The sequence below is a fragment of the Mercenaria mercenaria genome, unplaced genomic scaffold, assembly GCF_021730395.1.
Source record: "Mercenaria mercenaria strain notata unplaced genomic scaffold, MADL_Memer_1 contig_4680, whole genome shotgun sequence".
Classification (NCBI taxonomy): domain Eukaryota; kingdom Metazoa; phylum Mollusca; class Bivalvia; order Venerida; family Veneridae; genus Mercenaria; species Mercenaria mercenaria.
In genome coordinates, this window is record NW_026462927.1 from 1 (window position 1) to 22737 (window position 22737).

A 22737-nucleotide genomic window follows, 5' to 3' on the forward strand; every position below is an offset into this window, starting at 1 on the left:
AGGTGATGTTTTAAGTATTTTTCCTAAACAACTCACATAATAACTAAGTGACCCCAGGGCAGGACCTCTTTTAACCCCATGGGCATAATTTAAACAATTTTGGTAGAGGATTACTAGACAATGCATCATACCAAATATCAAAAGTCTAGGCCATATGGTTTCAGACAAGAAGATTTTTTAAAGTTTTTTCTTATCTAAGTCTAATAAAACTTGGGACCCCCAGAGCAGGGCCTCTTTTCACCCCAGGGGTACAATTTGAATAATTTTGGTTGAGGACCATAAGACAATACTACAAACCAAATATCAAAGGTCTAAGTGTTGTGGTTTCAGAGAAGAAGATTTTTAAACTTTTTTTCCTATATAAGTCTATGTAAAACTTGGGACCCCCGGGGCGGGGCCATATTTGACCCTAGGGGGATATTTTGAACAAACTTGGTAGAGGACCACTAGATGATGCGACACACCATATATAAAAGCCCAAGGCCCTGTGGTTTTGGACAAGAAGATTTTTAAAGTTTTTCCTTTCGGTTGCCATGGCAACCAGAGTTCTGCATGGAATTCAGTTCTTTGAACAATTTTGAAAGGGGGGCACCCAAGGATCATTCCTGTGAAGTTTGGTGTAATTCTGCCCTGTGGTTTTCAAGAAAAAGATTTTTTTACAAATTGTTGACGGCCGCACGCCGCACGACGGACATTGAGCGGTCACAAAAGCTCACCATGAGCCTTTGGCTCTGGTGTGCTAAAAAAATATACATTTAATTTTTTCTCATCTGTATGTATTCTCACATGTACAGCCAGACTACTATGATTATAATATGCATAATCACAACGGGTCATTTAAAGCCTTTCTCTCCTGTTTGCTTTTGCATTCTCATATGTCTTATCAGAGCAAAACTTTGATTTGATGCATTATCACAATCACTACATTTAAAGCGCTTGTCTCGCATATGTATTGCTATATGTGTTTTCATAAGAACTTTCACACACTTCTCCACTGGATGTTTTCTCTTATTTCTTATTACATAATAACTTTGATTTGATGCATAATAACAAACATAATGTTTAAAGCTTTCTTCTCCAGTATGTGTTCTGCTATGTCTCTTCAGACTACTGTGGTCCACAAACATCAGATTTAAAACTTTTCTCTCCTGTATGTATTCCCCTATGTTTCTTCAGACTACTGCCGCCATTACAAGCAAAGTCACAAAGATCACATTTAAAGCATTTCTCCCAAGTATGTATTTTCCTGTGTTTTTTAAGACTACTGCCTGCATTACAAGCATAGTCACAAACATCACATTTAAAGCATTTCTCTCCATGATGCATTCTTTTGTGTCTCTTCAGATCACTGCTTTGATAACAAGCATAGTCACAAACATCACATTTACAGTTTTTCTCTCCAGTATGTATTCGCTTATGTCTCTTCAGACTACTGCTCTGATTACAAGCAAAGTCACAAACATCACATTCAAAGCATTTCTCTCCAGTATGTATTCTCCTATGTCTCTTCAGATTACTGCTCTGATTACATGCAAAGTCACAAACCTCACATTTAAAGCATTTCTCTCCTGTATGTATTCTACTATGTGCCTTCAGACTACTGCTGTCATTACACTCAAAGTCACAAAAATCACATTTAAAGCATTTCTCTCCAGTATGTATTCTCCTATGTCTCTTCAGATTACTGCTCTGATTACACGCAAAGTCACAAACATCACATTTAAAGCATTTCTCTCCAGTATGCATTCTCCTATGTCTCTTCAGAACACTGCTTGATAACAAGCAGTCACAAACATCACATTTAAAGCTTTTCTCTCAAGTATGTATTCTCCTATGTTTCTTCAGATAACTGCTTTGATTACAAGCATTGTTACAAACATCACATTTAAAGAAATTTTCTCCGTTTCTTCAGACTATTGCCGTCATTACATGCATGGTCATAAACTCCATATTTAAAACATTTTCCCTGGTATGAATTCTCTGATGTCTATTCATATTATCGCTGTGATTACACACATTTTCACAAAAAGGACATTCAAAGCATTTCTCTCCTGTGTGTTTACCCAGTTCATTCTTTAGATGTTTTCTTTGATTACATGAACAGTTAGAAATGATTTTCTTCCCGTGTGCATTCTAATGCATTTCTTTAGATGACATCTGTGAAAAGATTCTTAATATTATATTGTTTAATTTCACTTTGGATAACTCCTTAAAAAATATATCCACTTTTTAAAACATGTCTCTTCTGTTTGTATTCTTATGTACCGCCTATATGCCTAATTTCGAGTTTGTGAAGATTTGCATTGGTAATGCGTTCATAAGGAATATGGATCATGTGTAAATTCTCTTCTGTAATGTACAGTAATGTCCTAGCTATCTGTATTTGTGTATGTCTGCACTTGTTCTTTTTCTTTGCTCCACTAAGTTGGCATCAAAATTAGTTGTTCTACCATTTTTAAAAATCTATAAAAGAAAAATATTACAGTTACACCTACATGTATATCATAACAACAGTGGAATAACAGCCCAAGATCACTCATCTTAACCTAGAGCTGGACTGAATAGTTTTGTTACAAGGAAATATTCTATCTAATTATCTTAAAATCAGGCCAAGGCTTTCAGCCAAAGAGCTTTACGAAGAAGTGTAAAATACATAGAATGGCAACAAGAGATTATGTCGCGTGAGCTGGTATCAGCGCATTATCTTATTGAAGCGTTTGCCGACTTCATCAACTGTGATCAAATCAACAGGCACTTATTCAAGTATTACACTGGCGATACAGCTGGCATATAATAAACGGAATCTGGTCCAATTTTCAAACAACAGCTGTTGTTTAATCAGACCTTAAATCATGAATTCATTCCTTCCCCGCGTAGAAAATACTAATAACATTAAAACAAATACCATTATCATTATAAACAAACAACCTGAAGGAAAGTTTTTTCACAATACAAATGTTTCATATACCGGTAAAACGAGATCTCATTCAGCTGCCATGAGATGTTGGCGAGATTTGCTCTATATGCCTTTGAAGTTGCCTATCTATTTTTTATTCTTTGTTTCAGCTGAGAAAAATTGTCAAAGCTTTCCAATCCAAATAGCCATATAGAGAAGAGCTGTGTCCTTGACATTGAGCCGTCATGGCTGACTCATTAGTTTGCACATCATCTAGGTGAGGTGATTGTTTGACCAATGTCATGAAAATCGTTGGAGGGGTTTAGGAAATATAGGGTGGACAAGAAATGTTACAGATGGACAAAAGGATGGAAGGACTGAAGGGCAGACCAAGGATACCATTTTCTATGGTCCCCCATCACTCATGGTAGGGGATTAAAGTCAAGGGTGCCTCATGTTGGAAAACATTTATGCCAAGTTACATCAAAATCCCTCAATGCATGAAAAGAAATGCTCCGGACAAAGTTGTCAGTTGTCAATCTTGTATCAGACCTTTGACCTCTATGTGTGACCTTAACCGTAGTCCTGGAGACCTGGTTCTTGCGCACATTTGTTCCAAGTTACATCAAAATTCCTCAAAGCATCAGGGCCTCCTCTGAGTTTTTCATAATTGTCGCAACCTTTTCGCCAAAATTAAAAAAGTTGGAGCCACTTTTGAGCCAAAGTTCTGAGTCACTGTTATTTCTCTCACTTGGTTGTTACAGTGTGCATAGGGAAATTAATTATTGTAAATATTTACATTAGGAATAATAACCAGGTGTATTAAATAATTGTAGAAGTAAAAGCAAAGGAAAAGTTCAGTTTCTAAATTTAATGTAGTATACATGTATAACTTAAACTGTAATGAGATTACTATAATCCAGACTGTCTTTTATTAACATGGTAGCAACTAATACTTTTCCAAAGTTTCTGAACATTTTAAAGAAATTAGCCAGGATAAAAATTGACCAATTGTGTTTTTGTTTTCATACCCATTGTTAAGGCATACAGACACTAAATAGAAAAATGGCATGAAAAAAAAGGTAGTCGCATAATGGCGGATACAAATAGTCCTCAGTATTTTTGCTCCGTAGAGCTATTTTCCTTATTTTCTTTGCAATTGTTTTGCTAAAATCACATGGCAGATCTATGCTTGATATGTAGGTAGCATTTTCATAATGAAACAAGTGAATGAAGTATTGCCATGCAATACAAAGTCCCTTACTGGAAGGCACCTAATTTTCTCTACTGCAGTATAAAATAATGAACTGATATCTGTCAATGATGTATAAACAATATTGTACTCTATATACAATATGTTATAACAACACACTTGGATTAAAATGTGCATATATAAAAACCCACAGTTGTTTTCATATTGAATTGTTTTGGCCGATTATAAAAAAGTTTTCATATAAGTTATTTATAGTAACAACAAAGGGAAATTAATCCTAAAACAAGAGGGCCATGAAGGCCCTGTATCGCTCACCTGACCTACTGACCTAAAGATCATCAAGGTTTACATTCTGACCCAGTTTTATGAAGAAACAGACGTAAAAATCATCAAGATTGGCATTTTGACCAACTTTCATTTAGATATGGTCATAAGTGTGGCTTATAGAGTGTAAACTAGCTTTTCGTTTGATTTGACCTGGTGACCTAGTTTTTGACCCCACCTGACCCAGATTTAAACTTGAACTAAAGATCATCAAGGTTAACATTCTATCTAAGTTGCATGACGATACAGTCATAAATATGGTCTCTACAATGTTAACAAGCTTTTCGTTTGAATTGACCTCGTGACCTAGTTTTTGACCCTGGATGACCCAATATCAAGCTTATCCAAGATTTTATGGAGGGTAACATTCTGACCAGGTTTCATTAAGATTGGGCCAAAATTGTGACCTCTAGAGTGTTAACAAGCTTTTTCTTTGATTTGACCTGGTGACCTACTTTTTTATGGCAGATGACCCAATATCGATCTCGTCCAAGATTTTATTGAGGGGAAGATTCTGACCAAGTTTCATTAAGATTGGGCCAAAATTGTGATCTCTAGAGTGTTAACAAGCTTTTCCTTTGATTTGACCTGGTGACCTAGTTTTTGACCCCAGATGACCCAATATCAAACTCGTCCAAGATTTTATTGAGGGTAACATTCTGACCAAGTTTCATTAAGATTGGGCCAAAACTGTGACCTCTAGAGTGTTAACAGTCAAATTGTTGACGACGACGGACGACTGACGACGGACACAGTAAGATCATAAAAACCCAAAACAATCTATATAATATAAGTCCACAAGAAACTCTTTACCAGGTAGAGTTAGGTCAAAATACACCTAAAAATTGGATGTAACATGCATGTTGTAGCCCAGAAAAGTGGTCTCGATATTTCTCTACCGCCAGTAATAAAAAATAAAATCTATTTATAGTAAAACAGACGGACGTAATTCTAAAAACAAGGGTGCCTCATGGTGGTGAACATTTAGTCCAAGTTACATCAAAATCCCTCCATGCATGAAGAAGAAATGCTCCATACAAAGTCATTCTTGAATTTGACCTTTGACCTCTAAATATGACCTTGACCTTAGACATAGGCACCTGATTCTTGCGCAAGACAATCCGTCTTATGTTGGTGAATATTTTTGCCAAGTTACATCACAATCCCTCCATGCATGAAGAAGAAATGCTCCAGACAAAGTTTTTCTTGTGTCTGACCTTTGGTCTCCAAGTGTGACCTTGACATTAAGACCTTGAGCCTGGGTTTTGCGGAAGAAATATTGTCTCATCCAGGGGAATATTTGTGCCAACTGATATCTAAATCCCGTTTTGCATGACAAAGTTATATTCCTGACAGGAAAAAAATCCTCTTGACCTTTGATCTCAAAGTGTGATCTTGACCTTTAAACTAGGGTACTGGGTGCTGCGCATGACACGTCGTCCCATCATGGGGAACATTTATGCCAAGTAATATTGTAATCCCTTGATGGATGACAGAGTTCAGGATCAGACAGGAAAAACACCTTATTGACCTTTGACCTCAAATCGTGACCTTGACCTTTGAGCTAAGGGTCTGGGCTTTGCGCATGACATGTTGACTCATCATGGGGAACATTTCTGCAAAGTAATATTAAAATCCTTTCATGGATGACAGAGTTATGGACGGGACAGAAAAACACTCTGTTGACCTTTGACCCCCAATTGTTACCTTGACCTTTGAGCTAGGGGTCAGGGATCTGCGCATGACACATCATCTCATCACTGGGAACATTTGTGCCAAGTGATATTAAAATCCCTTAATGAATGTCAGAGTTATGGACCGGACACAAAACAGACCCTGTTCATGCTGTTAACATTTGACTGCTAAGTGTGACCTTGACATTTGAGCTAGAGGTCTGAAAGTTATGCATGACACATCGTCTTATTATGAAGTACATTTCTGCCAAGTAATATTAAAGTCCCTTCTGGATGGGAGAGTTATGGACCAGACAGGAAAAAGCCCTGTTGACCTTTGATTTCCAACTGTGACCTTGACCTTTGAGCTAGGGGTCCGGGATTTGCGCATGACACGTCATCTCATCTTGAACATTTGTGCCAAGTAATACTAAAATCCCTTCAAGGATGGGAGAGCTATGGACTGGACAGGAAAAAAGCCCTGTTGAACTTTGACCTCCAATTGTGACCTTGACCTTTGAGCTAGGGGTTTAGGTTTTGCGCATGACACATCGTCTAATCATGGGGAACATTTGTGCCAAGTAATATTAAAATCTCTTCATGGATGACAGAGTTATGGACCGGACACGAAGTTGCGGACGGACGGACGGAATGACAGAAAAGCACATTCCTATAGTCCCCGAAACTGGTTTTCAACCAGTAGGGGACTAGTAACAACATGACAAAATTTTTCATGGAAACTTAAGATCATACACCACCAGTATATACTGGGGTCTCAAATATACAAGCTGGCAGATGTTTTGTATAACTGATTAATTATCAGTTCACACAAAACTACGCAATTATCTTCTCATTTACAAATACACTGCCTATATCGGTTACCGATTTTGTTCACAACCAGCGCTTAGGTAAACACGTGTATCAAGAACCAATTCTAGACCCGCTTATATCATTACGGAAAACAAGAGGGCCGTGAAGGCCCTGTATCGCTCACCTGACCTACTGACCTAAAGATCATCAAGTTTAACATTCTGACCAAGTTTCATGAAGATATAGTCATAAATGTGACCTTTACAGTGCTAACAAGCTTTTCCTTTGATTTGACCTGGTGACCTAGTTTTTGACCCCACCTGACCCAGATTTGAACTTGACTTATAGATTATGAAGATTAACATTTTGACCAAGTTTCATTAAGATACGGTCATAAATGTGGCCTCTACAGTGTATACTAGCTTTTCCTTTGATTTGACCCGGTGACCTAGTTTTTTACCCTACATGACCCAGATTCAAACTGGACCTTGAGATCATTAAGATTAACATTCTGATCAAGTTTCATGAAGATATATCATAAATGTGGCCTCTACAGTGTTAACAAGCTTTTCCTTTGATTTGACCTGGTGATCTAGTTTTTGACCCCAGATGACCCAATACTGAACTCGTCCAAGATTTTATTGAGGATAACACTCTGACCAAGTTTCATTAAGATCGGACCAAAAATGTGACCTCTAGACTGTTAACAAGCTTTTCCTTTGATTTGACCTGGTGACCTAGTTTTTGATCCCAGATGACCCAATATCGAACTCGTCCAAGATTTTTATGAGGGTAACATTCTGACCAAGTTTCATTAAGATTGGGCCAAATATGTGACCTCTAGAGTGTTAACAAGCTTTTCCTTTGATTTGACCTTGTGACCTAGTTTTTGATCCTAGATGACCCAATTTCAAACTCGTCCAAGATTTTATTGAGGGTAACATTCTGACCAAGTTTCATTAAGATTGGGCCAAAATTATGACCTCTAGTGTCAACAAGCTTTTGCTTTGATTTGACCTAGTGACCTAGTTTTTGACCCCAGATGACCCAATATCGAATTCATCCAAGACTTTATTGAGGGTAACATTCTGACCAAGTTTCATTAAGATTGGGCCAAAAATGTGACCTCTAGAGTGTTAACAGTCAAATTGTTGACGACGGACGGACGGACGACGGACATAGGGTGATCACAAAAGCTCACCTTTGAGCACTTCGTGCTCAGGTGAGCTAAAAAAAAAATGAATGACCAAAAAACTATGCGCCATTTATTTTCGCCAATTCGCAAAATTTAGTGCCAAATTCTAAAAATTATCGCAAATGGCAACACTGGCGATCGACAGTGGAGGTCAAAGGTCAAATTCCAGATTTATTTTGTCCGGAGCATTTCTTCTTCATGCCTTTCTTCATCGAACTTGGCCATGGACTTATGTTCCAACACATTTTGTTCAAGTTTGGTGACGATCAGATGAGAAATGTTTGACTTAGAGCACGGACAAGAGTAAAAATGCCAATTTTCGGTAATTCAAGGGTCATAACTCCGAAGTGCCTTAGCCGATTTGGCTAGTTATCGAACCTGGCCGAGGACTTATGGTCAAACACATTTTGTTCAAGTTTGGTGAAGATCAGATGAGAAATGTTTGACTTAGAGTGCGGACCAGCTTTGTGACAGACAGACAGACTGGAGTAAATCAATATGTCTCCCACACCACTGTGTGGTTGGAGACATAATAAGCTCCTTTCTCTATCATATTAATGTAAACATTATCACTAGCCAATTAACACAGTCTAAAAATAGCCTATACACACACCTGTTTGCGGCATGTCATCAGAGCATGACCTCGATATTGGTATCTGGAGTCATAAATTACGTCAGCCACAGTGTGTAATGATTCATGAAAGCATAAGCTTGGAATTTGGATGCTGCCATACTAATGGTATATGCTTTTATGGAAAAATGATTTTTCAGGAGATATTTACGTTTTCCGTACATCTGGGAAAGTGGGTCTAATACCGGAAACTCCCGGACAGTCCTGGGAATATATGTTGTTTTTGCACTTTTTCTGTGCATGCTATTTTGTGGGTTATTTTTAACCCGATTTTGCTTGGTAGTCATGGTTGTCAGCTAGTTTGCGACATATTCGCAGCAGCCTTTTCCCAGGATGGTCGCAGCAAATAGTTACCCGTTAACTTTTTCGTGGCAAATCTAATTTGCATGTGAAAAGTGAACACCAAAAGAACATCCCGCAAACATTGTATCAAAAGTGTTCACAACATGTTCGTCTGATATTCGCAGCATGATTGTAGGTGTTAGCGGTAAACAATAATTTTCCGTAAGGGTTGTTACAACAACCATTTGAAAATGTACTGAACTAATCCACTCCGGGAGAACTACGTTCCAACGTAAGTCATGTCTCAACGATATAATGTGACATATCTCAACGATTTCTGGTTACGGTATCGCTCAATGTGACACGGCTTATATTATTTTCATATATAGCAATTACTTTTATGATATTTACTTATGTCTTGACTTGAACATGTATTCAGATTCTAGAAGTAATCGCATAAATTTATCAAAACATTCGAATTTCAAAAACAGTTGTCTGTTATTTAGAAAATAGAATCATTTTGCTATTTTCCAGAATAAAACAAATATACTACATTTTTCAACAGCAATACTTACTGACAGTCAACGATCGATTTAAGGCAATACCAGTTATAATCTTAGAAATATATTACTGCAACTGCTTTATCATAAACAGGCAATATTTATTTAATATCATGTTCCTCATTCTAACCGATGATGTTACTAACTCTAAACGCGACATAGGTAAGCGTTACTGACACTCATCGAAGTCTTGCGGCTAAACATTACTTATATCCGAGTGAAATGTACCAGCAAGTCTGTGACTGAATATCAGATTTTGTTCAAAGTATGTACATATGTACTAGTATTTTTTTATCCGTTTCTTTTATTATCATTTGACGGTTTCCCCAAGATATCTTACTAGCAATATGTACGGGGTAGCCGCGGAGTTGGCTTATACTATTGCATGCGCACACCTTAATTATTATTAAGTCTGTAAAACGATTCTTTTGAAGCACAGGACGCAACTAAGAAACCTGAAGTAAGCATGTAATCGTAGGTTATTAGATTTGTATCTAGGTATATGCACGCGTTCTGCAGCGGAAATAGAGAAATATGCGCGAAAAGGCATTGAGTACATACGTTTTGGTTCTTAGGTTTGCTTTTTATATTTTTATACACGAGCATTTTTGTGTTTTACATGTCATGCCTTTCTGTTTCCATAACGTGTGTAAGAGATTCACCTGGAGGGGATTACTTTATTTACACTGTCCCGTGTCTTTGGAACACGGTAGGGGTAAGAGTGAGGTTGGGTGCGCACCATAAACCGGTTTAAGCTCCCCAGTGGTGTTTTTGCCACTGACCGTTCCAAGGCGGTGCCCCACTGTGTTCCATTGTTTGTTCGTGTTGTCCTTATTCATTATATCAATGATAAAAAAGTTGTTCTTTAACCCAATGGAACTGAAAATGTCCTAGTTAAAAAACTTAAAAACATGACGACATCCATGAAACTGACGTCACAATTGACGACACGCACCCAAAATAAAACTAAAACGTCGATATTTATAGGTTATTGACTTTGCATGTGGATATAATGCACTTGTTCTGCAGCAGTAATATTGCGCAACCTTAGGAGCGAAAGAACGAGTGCATATACCCACATACAAAGTTGATAACGTTTTTATTACATACCTACTATCAAGTAATTACTTTATGTCTAAATTTTCTTTCTGGTACGAAAACAGGAAAAACAAGAGAAGAATTTCTCCGAAAATCTAATAAACAAATCAAGCTGACGCGTATTCATATTTCCACAAGTTGAAACGTCAAATAGATGTCGCAACGTACGCGTGGACGTCATGGACATCACGCGATTCTTTCCATTTAACGTTTAGAAAACATTACTCTCCGATATGAAAGCGTTGTCCGCAATAACATATGTACAGTTTAATATATGAGAGAGTGTGCCTTTGAGTAATAATGGCCCTGCCAAGGTGATAATAGCTCGAGGGCTATTATTTGTTTTTAGGGCCATTATCACTCAAAGACAACGTTCTCCCATCTATTTACCTGTTTATTACACGTGTATATAATCGTTTAAGAAGAGTTTAACGTGCAGTTTTCATTTGTTCAAGCATTTACTGGGGTTTTTCAGTTTCTATACCATTTGGATAAGGGGCTACATGTTGTATAAAATCAAATGCCTTGATAGTTGTACTTTTCTTACATAAAGCATAATTTAGGGTTGAAAAGAAATCATATCATAAAGAATTGCTATGAAGTTAATATACGACTGGGTTGTGCTTTCTTGCCATAATGGCACGTCTAGTGTTATAATCACACAAGGGCTTTATTTCGAGGACTATTATTAAACTAGGTGTGCCATTGCGGCTAGAAGGCACAACCAGCCGTTTATTGACTTTTTTATCATATACGTTCACTTCATATTTATTTTGGTATTTTCATTTTATATATTTTCCAAACACCTAAAAGAATTATTTGTTTTGCTTTTTTTATCAACAATGCCATCAATATTTGACAATCGATCTGATTCAGCGACCTTTCGATCGCCATAAATAATGTTGCTTCATGACGTCAACATCAAAACGCGCTGACGTTCTGGTTACCCGGGGCCGTTATGGTTATGGCGCCAGAGGCGCACTGCGCCATTATGGATACATAAACAGAAGCCGTAATGACCGTTTTAAACGGCTTTTTGTTACTATTTATAGTAACATATATAATAAGGAAAAATATTGCACGATCGTAGTCCATTGAAACTCAATTGAAATAATTTTAGATACGTAATAAGGAAAAATACACCGGACTGGCCTTTCCGTCGACATTACAAATGCCTGCAAAACCCATCTGGCATTACCCATGCGATGGTTCTCGTGCTGGTTATGACAACTTGTGCTGCTTTGATATTATATGGTATTGTATATGTGAACTTAGACATTATCATGTACCTTGAGACCTTCTCTTCGTCCTATTTACATGTAGTATTTTTGTCGGTCTGAAATACGTTCATAAAACGATAAAACTAAAGTTGAACTTTGTTATTGTGCTTCACTTGAATGTAATGACGTCACTTCGGCTTACGGACGTTCATTTCCCGCGCTGTGGGTGCATGCTCTGCCATAAGAATGAGTACTGCAAATGAAGTGTTTCTAATTGCTTTTAAATTTCTGTTGTTATTGTAAAATACGGCATGCAACAAAAATGATCTGTCTGAATGAAACGGTAGTTTTTATGCGATATGCAAGAAAAAATCCACTTATGTGTTTACGAACTCGACAGAAATATTCGTCCTGAGGGCACTTGCGCCTGGTCCTTTGGGATCATGGAGTCCATTCAACACATATATATTAGAGTTCCGCTTAAGCCGGTGCTAGGGGCGTAAGCGGTGTTGCACATTTCATTACCTCTCATGAACAGACTCAATCAAACCGAGTCTGCTATTATTCTTCTTGGTTGCATTCTTTGCTTCCAAAGTATCTTTTTACAGATTTTATTAACTATCACAACAGCAATCTTTAAGTGCCGTGTGGCGGCGGCTGTAAAAAGTCTCCCCGTACTTAGATTCAATGTTGTTATATTTTCTGGTCCTTTGGGATCATGGAGTCCATTCAACACATATATAATAGAGTTCCGCTTAAGCCGGTGCTAGGGTCGTGAGAGGTGTTGCACATTTCATTACCTCTCATGAACAGACTCAATCAAACCGAGTCTGCTATTATTCTTCTTGGTTGCATTCTTTGCTTCCAAAGGATCTTTTTACAGATTTTATTATATGGTTACGAGTTATGACGTCTCAGGTTCCTAATACATTTGCACGACGTAATAATAATTATTATATGCGGATAAAATGAGCAATACGCCTGCACATGGTGTCGAAAACATTTGTTACGAAATAGCTAATTTATGTGGAAAGTTCTTGGAGTAATGCTTACTATCCTAATTATCTATACAGTATTGATTACCGGCGTACGCATGTACGTACTATCTAATAAGTGTAATTTTCTACAAGTTCAAATGGTAATTATGATGCTGAGACTTTGCAACACTGTATGTAAGACGTTGTCACATAATGTATGTTATCGTTGCGGCCTTGCAACATTTATGTAGCTTACATAAGTGTATTTGTAACTAGTTCGTTGTATCTTGCAAAATGCTACAAATAGCTAATATATCTTCTACACATCAAACTTATCTTTTCAGTTATGAAAACGTAAAATATATGCTTAATTACACATAATAAGTGAATTTACAAAGTCATTCGAAGCGATACCTTAGCTTCATCGTTGATGTATGTCACATGATATCGATGAGACTTGACTTACGTTGGAACGTAGTTCTCCCGGAGTGTAATCTAGATAATCTTATGTACTACTGAGCGATGCATAGACTATTTTAAATTTCAATCAAATCCATAAAGTAATAACTGAAATAGTTAGAGTGCATCAAAACTTTACCCTGTGTGTGTGTGTTCGGGTTTAACGTCTTTTTCAACAATTTTTCAGTCATATAAACGACGGTGTCTACTTGTAGCAGTGAGCACAATGGCCAACTTTATAGTGCTGCCTCACTGGAATATCACCCCGTAGACACGTGGCATGATACCCCACCCAGTCACATTATACTGACACCGGGCTGACCAGTCCTAGCACTATCCCCTTAATGCTGAGCGTCAAGCGAGGAAGCTGCTAGTACTATTTTTTACGTCTTTGGTATGACGCGGCCGGGGATCGAACCCACGACCTCCCGCACTCGAAGCGGACGCTCTACCACTAGGCTACCGAGGCAGTTAAAACTTTACCCTGAAATTCTAAGTAAAAAGGGGGCTGATTCATGAAATACTGGTGTGAGAGTTAAGGCCATTGTGCCATATATGATGTGGGTGATGATGAGGAATAACTATTTGAAGTTTGAAGCAAATCCGTCAAGAAATTACAAAAAAAAGTAAAGAAGAGGGCCATGAAGGCCCTGTATCGCTCACCTGACCTATTGACCTAAAGATAATCAAGAATAACATTCTGACCAAGTTTCATTAAGATATATATGTTCATAAATGTGGTCTCTAAAGTGTAAACTAGCTTTCCTTTGATTTGACCAGGTGACCTAGTTTTTGACCTCACATGACCCAGATTCGAACTTGATCTACAGATCATCAAGAATAACATTCTGACTTAGTTCCATGAAGATAAAGTCATAAATGTGACATCTAGAGTGTTAACAAGCTTTTCCTTTGATCCGATCTAGTGACCTAGTTTTTGATTCCACCTGACTTAGATTTAAACTTGACCTATAGATCATCAAGATCAACGTTCTGAACAAGTTTCATTAAGATATGGTCATCAATGTGGCCTCTACAGTGTTAACTAGCTTTTCCTTTGACTTGATCTGGTGACCTAGTTTTTGATCCTACATGACACAGATTCAAACTGGACCTTGAGACCATCAAGATTAACATTCTGACCAAGATTCATGAAGATACAGTCATAAATTTGGCCTCTACGGTGTTAGCAAGCTTTTCCTTTGATTTGACCTGGTGGCCTAGTTTTTGACCCCAGATGACCAAATATCAAACTAGTCCAGGATTTTACTATGGGGAACATTCTGACCATGATTCATTAAGATCGGGCCAAAATTGTGACCTCTAGAGTGTTAACAAGCTTTTCCTTTGATTTAACCTGGTGACCTAGTTTTTTATCCCAGATGACCCAATATCAAAATCGTCCAAGATTTTACTGAGGGGAACATTCTGACCAACTTTCATTAAGATTGGGCCAAATATTTGACCTCTAGAGTGTTAACAAGCTTTTCCTTTGATTTGACCTGGTGACCTACTTTTTGACCCCCAGATGACCCAATATCGAACTCGTCCAAGATTTTATTCAGGGGAACATTCTGACCAAGTTTCATTAAGATTGGGCCAACATTGTGACCTCAAGGGTGTTAACAAGCTTTTCCTTTGATCTCACCTAGTGACCTTGTTTTTGTCCCTACCTGATCCAGATTTTAACTTCACCTATAGATCGTCAAGATCAACGTTCTGACCAAGTTTCATTTAGATATGGTCATAAATGTGGACTAGCCTTTCCTTTGATTTGACTTGGTGACCTAGTTTTTGACCCCAGATGATCCAAAATCGAACTTGTACAAGATTTTATTGAGGGGAACATTCTGACCAACTTTCATTAAGATTGGGCCAAAATTGTGACTTCTAGAGTGTTGACAAGCTTTTCCTTTGATTTGACCTTGTGACCTAGTTTTTTACCCCAGATGACCCAATATCGAACTCGTCCAAGATTTTATTGAGGGAAACATTCTGACTAAGATTCATTAAGATTGGGCCAAAATTGTGACCTCTAGAGTGTTAACAAGCTTTTGCTTTGATATGACCTAGTGACCTAGTTTTTGACCCACCTGACCCAGATTTAAACTTCACCTACAGAATATGAAGATCAACATTCTGACCAAGTTTTATTAAGATTGGGCCAAAATTGTGGCCTCAAGAATGTGTTAACAAGCTTTTCCTTTGATTTGAACTGGTGACCTAGATTTTGAAACCAGATGACCCGATATCAAACTCGTCCAAGATTTTATTGAGGGGAACAGTCTGAGTAAGTTTCATTAAGATTCAGCTAAAATTGTGACCTCTAGAGTGTTAACAAAGTTTTCCTTTGATTTGACCTGGTGACCTAGTTTTTGATCCAAGATGACCCAATATCGAATTCGTCCAAGATTTTATTGAGGGTAACATTCTGACCAAAATTAATTAAGATTTGGTCACAAATGTGGCCTCGATGCCGGGGTGAGTAGGGAGTAGGACAGCTCTCCATAAACTTTGTATAGTCGATCGTCAACATTAAATCGCCCCTATTGGATGTAAACACGTATTGGGTGTACTACCAGTATACTGACTATATGTTAGGGTTAGGTTTAACATAGGTTTAATAATGTACATTCAATCAGTGATTTTTTTTCACTTTTAGGGGAAGGGGGTCGGTGCCCTTTGGAGGGGGGAAAATACGACGTAAAACTAAGAAAAGGGGAATTTTTATTTGTGTTGAAATAAATTAGTTTCAAGTTTGATAAACTCATGGCCCTTAAGAGCATGTGGCATGACATTTAACACAATATAGCATATTAATACCAGATAACAAAATAAATCTTTCAATTTGGAGATCCATTTTTGACCAGAAATTTTGAGTATTCAATCCACAGGAAAATTCATTGAACTACCAAAATTTACAAGACACATTAGGTCCCTTCCTAAAGAAGCTGTCGCTGAGTCAGTGGCTGCTTTTTTATTCTGACATTCATTTGCAGACACCATTACATTTGACCTGTCACAATAAAAAACAAACTGTAAATAAAGTGTAAGCGTTGGACTAAACCCTTCCCAAAGCATAAAATCAAACCCTGACTGACTAGAAGATGGAAACAAGAGGGCCACGATGGCCCTATATCGCTCACCTGTTATCATTGCACTTGAGGACAAGGTCTCAGAAAAAATATCTAAGTCCAAAGGACAGGAACAACTAAGGGAAGAAATTAAACCAAAAGGAAAAAAAATTCTTACAAGGTGCAGATATGTCAAAATACACCTAAAAATTGGAGGTACTATCCATGTTGTATCACAGAAAAGTGGTCTCGGTTTTTCCGTACGGCCAATAATAAAAAAGTTACTAAAAACAAGCTATTTATAGTAACGTAAAAGGGAATTAATTAAAAAACAAGAGCTGTCTCCATAGGATGACACATGCCCCCGATGACACTTTGAATGAATAGTTATGGCCGATGTTAGAGTTTAGGACCTTTGACCTACGAAGCTGGGTCTTGCGCGCGACATGTCGTCTTACTGTGGTACACATTCATGCCAAGTTATTTGAAAATCCATCCATCGATGACAAAGATATGGACCGGACATGCCCATCAATGCACTATCCTTTAACGTCTAAGTGTGACCTTGACCTTTGAGCTACGAACCTGGGTCTTGCCCACGACACGTCGTCTTACTGTGGTACACATTCATGCCAAGTTATTTGAAAATCCATCCATCGATGACAAAGATATGGACCGGACACGCCCATCAATGCACTATCCTTTAACGTCTAAGTGTGACCTTGACCTTTGAGCTACGGACCTGGGTCTTGCGCGCGACACGTCGTCTAACTGTGGTACACATTTATGCCAAGTTATTTGAAAATCCATCCATCGATGACAAAGATATGGACCGGACACGCCCATCAATGCACTATCCTTTAATGTCTAAGTGTGACCTTGACCTTTGAGATACGGATCTGGGTCTTGCGTGCGACACGTCGTCTTACTGTGGTACACATTCATGCCAAGTTATTTGAAAATCCATCCATCGATGACAAAGATATGGACCGGACACGAAAATTGCGGACAGACCGACAGACTGACAGACAAGACAGACGGTTCAAAAACTATATGGCTCCCTTCGGGGGCATAAAAATGATTGTAAGTTAACAAAAGAAGGATCTGCTAAATAAATCTGTTGACATAAATGAAATTTCAGATCAGTATCTTCATTAGTTACGGAGATATACCCATTTTAATTTGAAATAAAGGGAGGTAATTTGACATAAAATCAGTCCATAGCTATATACCCTCATTGGCTCAGTCCAACTAATGACAATAATGAAATTTCAAATAAGTCCTATAAGTACTTACTGATATAAATCCATTTTGATTACAATCAGGGGAGGTAATCAGATATAAAATAACTCTGGAACCTACGAATGGATCTGACAGATTCGTCATGGAATCCAAAATTTATTGTTGTTGAAGATATTTTGGAAGTTTGTATCAAATAAAACCATAAATGAAGTCTCGTTATGGCTGCAAAAGCCAAAATAACCAATTTTGGACCTTTAAGGGGCCATAACTCTGGAACCCATGAAGGAATCTGGCCAGTTCAAGAAAGGAACCAAGATCTTGTAGTGATACAAGTTTTGTGCAAGTCTGGTTAAAATCAAATCATACACGAAGCTGCTATTGTGCAGACAAGGTCAAAATAGCTAATTCTGGCCATTTCAGGGGCCATCACTCTGGAACCCATAATGGAATCTGGCCAGTTCAAGAAAGGAACCAAGATCATATGGTGATACAAGTTTTGTGCAAGTTTAGTTAAAATAAAATCATAAATAAAGCTATTGTGCAGACAAGGTCAAAATAGCTAATTCTGGCCCTTTCAGGGGCCATAACTCTGGAACCCATAATGGAATCTGACCAGTTCAAGAAAGGAACCAAGATCTTATGGTGATACAAGTTGTGTGCCAGTTTGGTAAAAATCAAATTATAAACAAGAGCTCGTTGAACACGAAATGCCCCCCTTGATGCATTCAGTAATTGCACAAGGAACAGAAATTGTATGCTCACTGTAAACAAAAGTTATACAGTTCTGGTTCAATCTGACCTTGACCTTTAACCTATTAACCTAACAAGAGATCACAGAGTGATCTTGGCACCCACCACTGATCCATTTTTGAACGTTTCAAATTTCAAGACTAGCTCAAGGTCAAAATCAAGGTCAAATTTCATTCAGTTCAAAACACTGTGCATGTGGTCCAAATTTTGAAAGCTGTGGCTTCAGAAATGTGAAAGTAGGTCACTAGATCAATTTCAAGGTCAAAGTTCATTTCGGTACATAAAACTATGCATGTGGTCCAAATTTGAAGGCTGTAGCTTGAGAAATGTGAAAGTAGGTCACTAGGTCAAAATCAAGGTCAAATTTTATTTCGGTACACAAAACTATGCATGTGGTTCAAATTTGAAGCCTGTACCTTCAAAAATGTGAAAGTAGGTCACTAGGTCAATAACAAGGTCAAAGTTTGTTTTAGTACACAAACCTATGCATGTGGTCCAAATTTGAAGGCTGTAGCTACAGAAATGTGAAAGTAGGTCACTAGGTCAAGATCAAGGTCAACTCGTGTCAAGGTTCATCTTGCCACTCAAAACAATACATGTGGTCCAAATTTGAATGATATAGGTTACGGACATGAAGATTCTAAGTTTTTCCCTATATAAGTCTATATAAACCATGTGACCCCCGGGGTAGGGCCATATTTGACCCTAGAGGGATAATTTCAACAAATTTAGTAGAGAACCACTAGATGATGCTACATTACAAATATCGAAGCCCTAATCTTTGTGGTTTGGACAAGAAGATTTTCAAAGTTTTTCCCTACATAAGTCAATGTAAACCGTGTGACCCCTAGGGCGGGGCCATATTTGACCCTAGGGGAATAATTTGGACAATCTTAGTAGAGAACCACTAGATGATGTCATATACCAAATATCAAAGCCCTTGGACCTGTGGTTTTGGACAAGAGGCTTTTCACAGTTTTTTCCTATGTAAGTCTATATAAACCATGTGACCTCCGGGTTGGGGCCATATTTGACCCATTGGAAATAATCTGAACAATCTTGGTAGAGGATCATTAGATTTTGCTACATACCAAATATCAAAGCCCTAGGCCCTGTGGTTTTGGACAAGAATATCATAAACCGTTTAACTGTTCCTGGCCAATGTGACCTTGACCTTTGACCTAATGACCTAAAAATCAATAGAGGTCATCTGCTGGTCATGACCAACCTCACTATTAATTTTCCTGACACTAGGCCCAAGCGTTCTTGAGTTATTGCCCAGAAACCATTTTACTGTTCCTGGTCACTGTGACCTTGACCTTCGACATACTGACCTCAAAATCGATAGGGGTCATCTGCTGGTCATGACCAACCTCCCTACCAACTTTCATGACCATAGGCCTTAGCATTCTTGAGTTATCATCCGGAAACCGTTCAACTGTTCAGGGTCACTGTGACCTTGACCTTTGACGTACTGACCTCAAAATCAATAGGGGTCATCTGCTGGTGATGATCAACCTCCCTATCAACAATCATGATCCTAGGCCCAAGGGTTCTTGAGTTATCATCTGGAAACCGTTTTACTAATCTGGGTCACTGTGACCTTGACCTTTGACATAGAGATTTCAAAATCAATAGGGGTCATCTGCTTGTGATGACCAACCTCCCTATCAACTTTCATGATCCTAGGCCCAAGCGTTCTTGAGTTATCATCCGGAAACAGATTGGTCTACATTCCGACTGACCGACTGACCGACCGACCGACATCTGCAAAACAATATACCCCTCCTTCTTCGAAGGGGGGCATAATAAAGCTACTATTGTGCAGACAAGGTCAAAATAGCTAATTTTGGCCCTTTCAGGGGCCATAACTCTGGAACCTGTAATGGGATCTGGCCAGTTCAAGAAAGGAACCGAGCTCTTATGGTGATACAAGCTGTGTGCAAGTTTTGTTAAAATAAAATCATAAATGAAACCACTATCGTGCAGACAAGAAATTGTTGACGGACGCACGAGACGCACGGACGCATGGATGGACTGACGACGGACGAAGGGTGATCACAAAAGCTCACCTTGTCACTATGTGACAGGTGAGCTAAAAACACTACCCGGCCAAACAAATAGAATGCAAATCATTTACAGACTTAACATTCAACACCGTTGTTGTGCAAAAATAATAAAGTGCTGTTTTCGATTCATCTACCCTGGGATAGAGCAAGAGTCGAATCGAACGCATCGAGTGACTCCACTGACTGAATGTAGATTTTGTGCGCATGCGCACTTAAATTTCGAATCGGACGCATCTAGTGACTGGATGTAAACAACATACGTGGCACTGAATGACGTGTTTTTTATGTCTTAAAGTTCCATGCAAGACAACACTTTTGTTTTAAACAGATGAATCAAGTTTTAACAAATAAATACCTCGTGCTTTTTCCACCAGCTGCCATTTTCTTTGAGTTGTTTTCACGAATAGAACTTATCATGCACCGCTTACTCAATTTACTCCGGGGTTTCCCCGAGATCAAACTCTTTCAGACCTTTGACATCGACGCTAGCGTCAAACCTTGGCGTTCGATTGGCTGTCGAGTCGCACTAGAGTCGGTCGAGTGGTCGAATCGAAAACAGCCACTGATTTATCAAGGGAAATTACTCCAACCGGAGCCAATGTAAACAAAACACGAGGTATCGCGGTGAACTGTTTTCTATATGATTACTATATGAAAATAAATAAAACAAGTGAATGAAGTATTGCCATGCAATACAAAGTCCCCTACTTGAAGGCACCTAATTTTCTCTTCTGCAGTATAACATAATGAACTGATATCTGTCAATGATGTATGAACAATATTGTACTATATATACAATAAAATATAACAAAGCACTTGGATTAAAATTTGCATATATAAAAACGTACAGTTGTTTTCATTTGGATTTTTTTTTGGCCGATTATACAAAAAAAAAAAAATCTATAAAATATAAGTCCACAAGAAACTCTTTACCAGTAGAGATAGATCAAAATACACCAACAATTTGGATGTACCGTGCATGTTGTACCACAGGAAAGTGGTCTCAGTTTTTCCCTATGGTCAGTAATAAAAAAGTTACAATATAATCTATTTATAGTAACAACAAAGGGACATAATTCTAAAAAAAGTGTGCCTCATAGTGGTGAACATTTCTGCCAAGTTACAACAAAATCCCTCCATGCATGAAGAAAAAATGCTCCGGACAAAGTCATTCTTGAATTTGACCTTTAACCTCTAAGTATGACCTTGACCTTAGACCTAGAGCCGGGGCTTTGCGCACAACATCTTGTCTCATCCAGGGAAATGTTTGTGCCAACTGATATTCAAATCCTGTTTTGCATGACAAAGGTATACACCGGACAGGAAAAAAATCCTATTGACCTTTGATCTCAAAGAGTGACCTTGACCTTTAAGCTAGGGTTCTAGGTGTTGCGCATGACAGGTCGTCTCATCATGGGGAACATTTATGCCAAGTAATATTGTAATCCCTTGATGGATGACAAAGTTCTGGACCGAACAGGAAAAAAACCCTATTGACCTTTGGCCTCCAATTGTGACCTTGACCTTTGAGCTAGGGGTCCGGATTTTGCGCATGACATGTTGCCTCATCATTAGGCACATTTGTGCTAAGTAATATTGAAATCCCTTCATGGATGGCAGAGTTATGGACCGGACAGGAAAAAAGCCCTATTGACATTTGTCCCCCAATGGTGACCTTGACCTTTGAGCAAGGGCTCCGGCATTTGCGCAGGACATGTTGTCTCATCATGGGGAACATCTGTGCTAAGTAATATTGAAATCTCTTAATGTATGACAGAGTTATGGACCGGACAGGAAAAAGACCCTGTTCAATGCCATGTTAACATTTGACTGCTAAGTGTGACCTTGACCTTTGAGCTAGGGGTCTGAATATTGTGCACGACATATCGTCTTATTATGAGGTACAATTGTGCCAATTGATATTAAAATCCCTTCATAGATGGGAGAATAATGGACCGGACAGGAAAAAAGCCCTGTTGACCTTTGACCTCAAATTGTGACCTTGACCTTTGCGCTAGGGGTGCAGGTTTTGCGCATGACAGGTCGTCTCATCATGGGGAACATATGTGCCAAGTAATATTAAAATCCCTTCATGGATAAAAGAGTTATGGACCGGACACGAAATTGCGGACGGACGGAATGACAGAATGACGTTAAAGCGCATTCCTATAGTCCCCGAAACTGGTTTTCAACCAGTAGGGGACTAATAAACTAGTGAATTATGATTTAATTGATTGGCACTTTTTTGTATTTTCATAGGGGAA

The 22737-nt window shown here is 38.4% G+C and overlaps 1 protein-coding gene across 6 annotated transcripts in view; it reads right to left on the bottom strand.

The window, feature by feature from the left end:
- Nucleotides 1-6: 6 nt before the first annotated feature.
- The window catches only part of LOC128554063 (zinc finger protein 519-like), a 32733-nt gene continuing 10002 nt past the window's right edge, over nt 7-22737 (bottom strand). For 3 of the 6 annotated variants that reach the window (XM_053535278.1, XM_053535279.1, XM_053535280.1), the window contains exon 2: nt 7-2463. In XM_053535278.1, the coding sequence (XP_053391253.1) occupies nt 1108-1746 (639 nt within the window). In that variant the 5' untranslated portion in view covers nt 1747-2463 and the 3' untranslated portion in view covers nt 7-1107. Of the gene's footprint in view, nt 2464-2968; nt 9251-20828; nt 21121-22737 lie in introns of those variants that run through there. The other 3 variants (XR_008369510.1, XR_008369511.1, XR_008369512.1) reach the window with 2 other exon arrangements.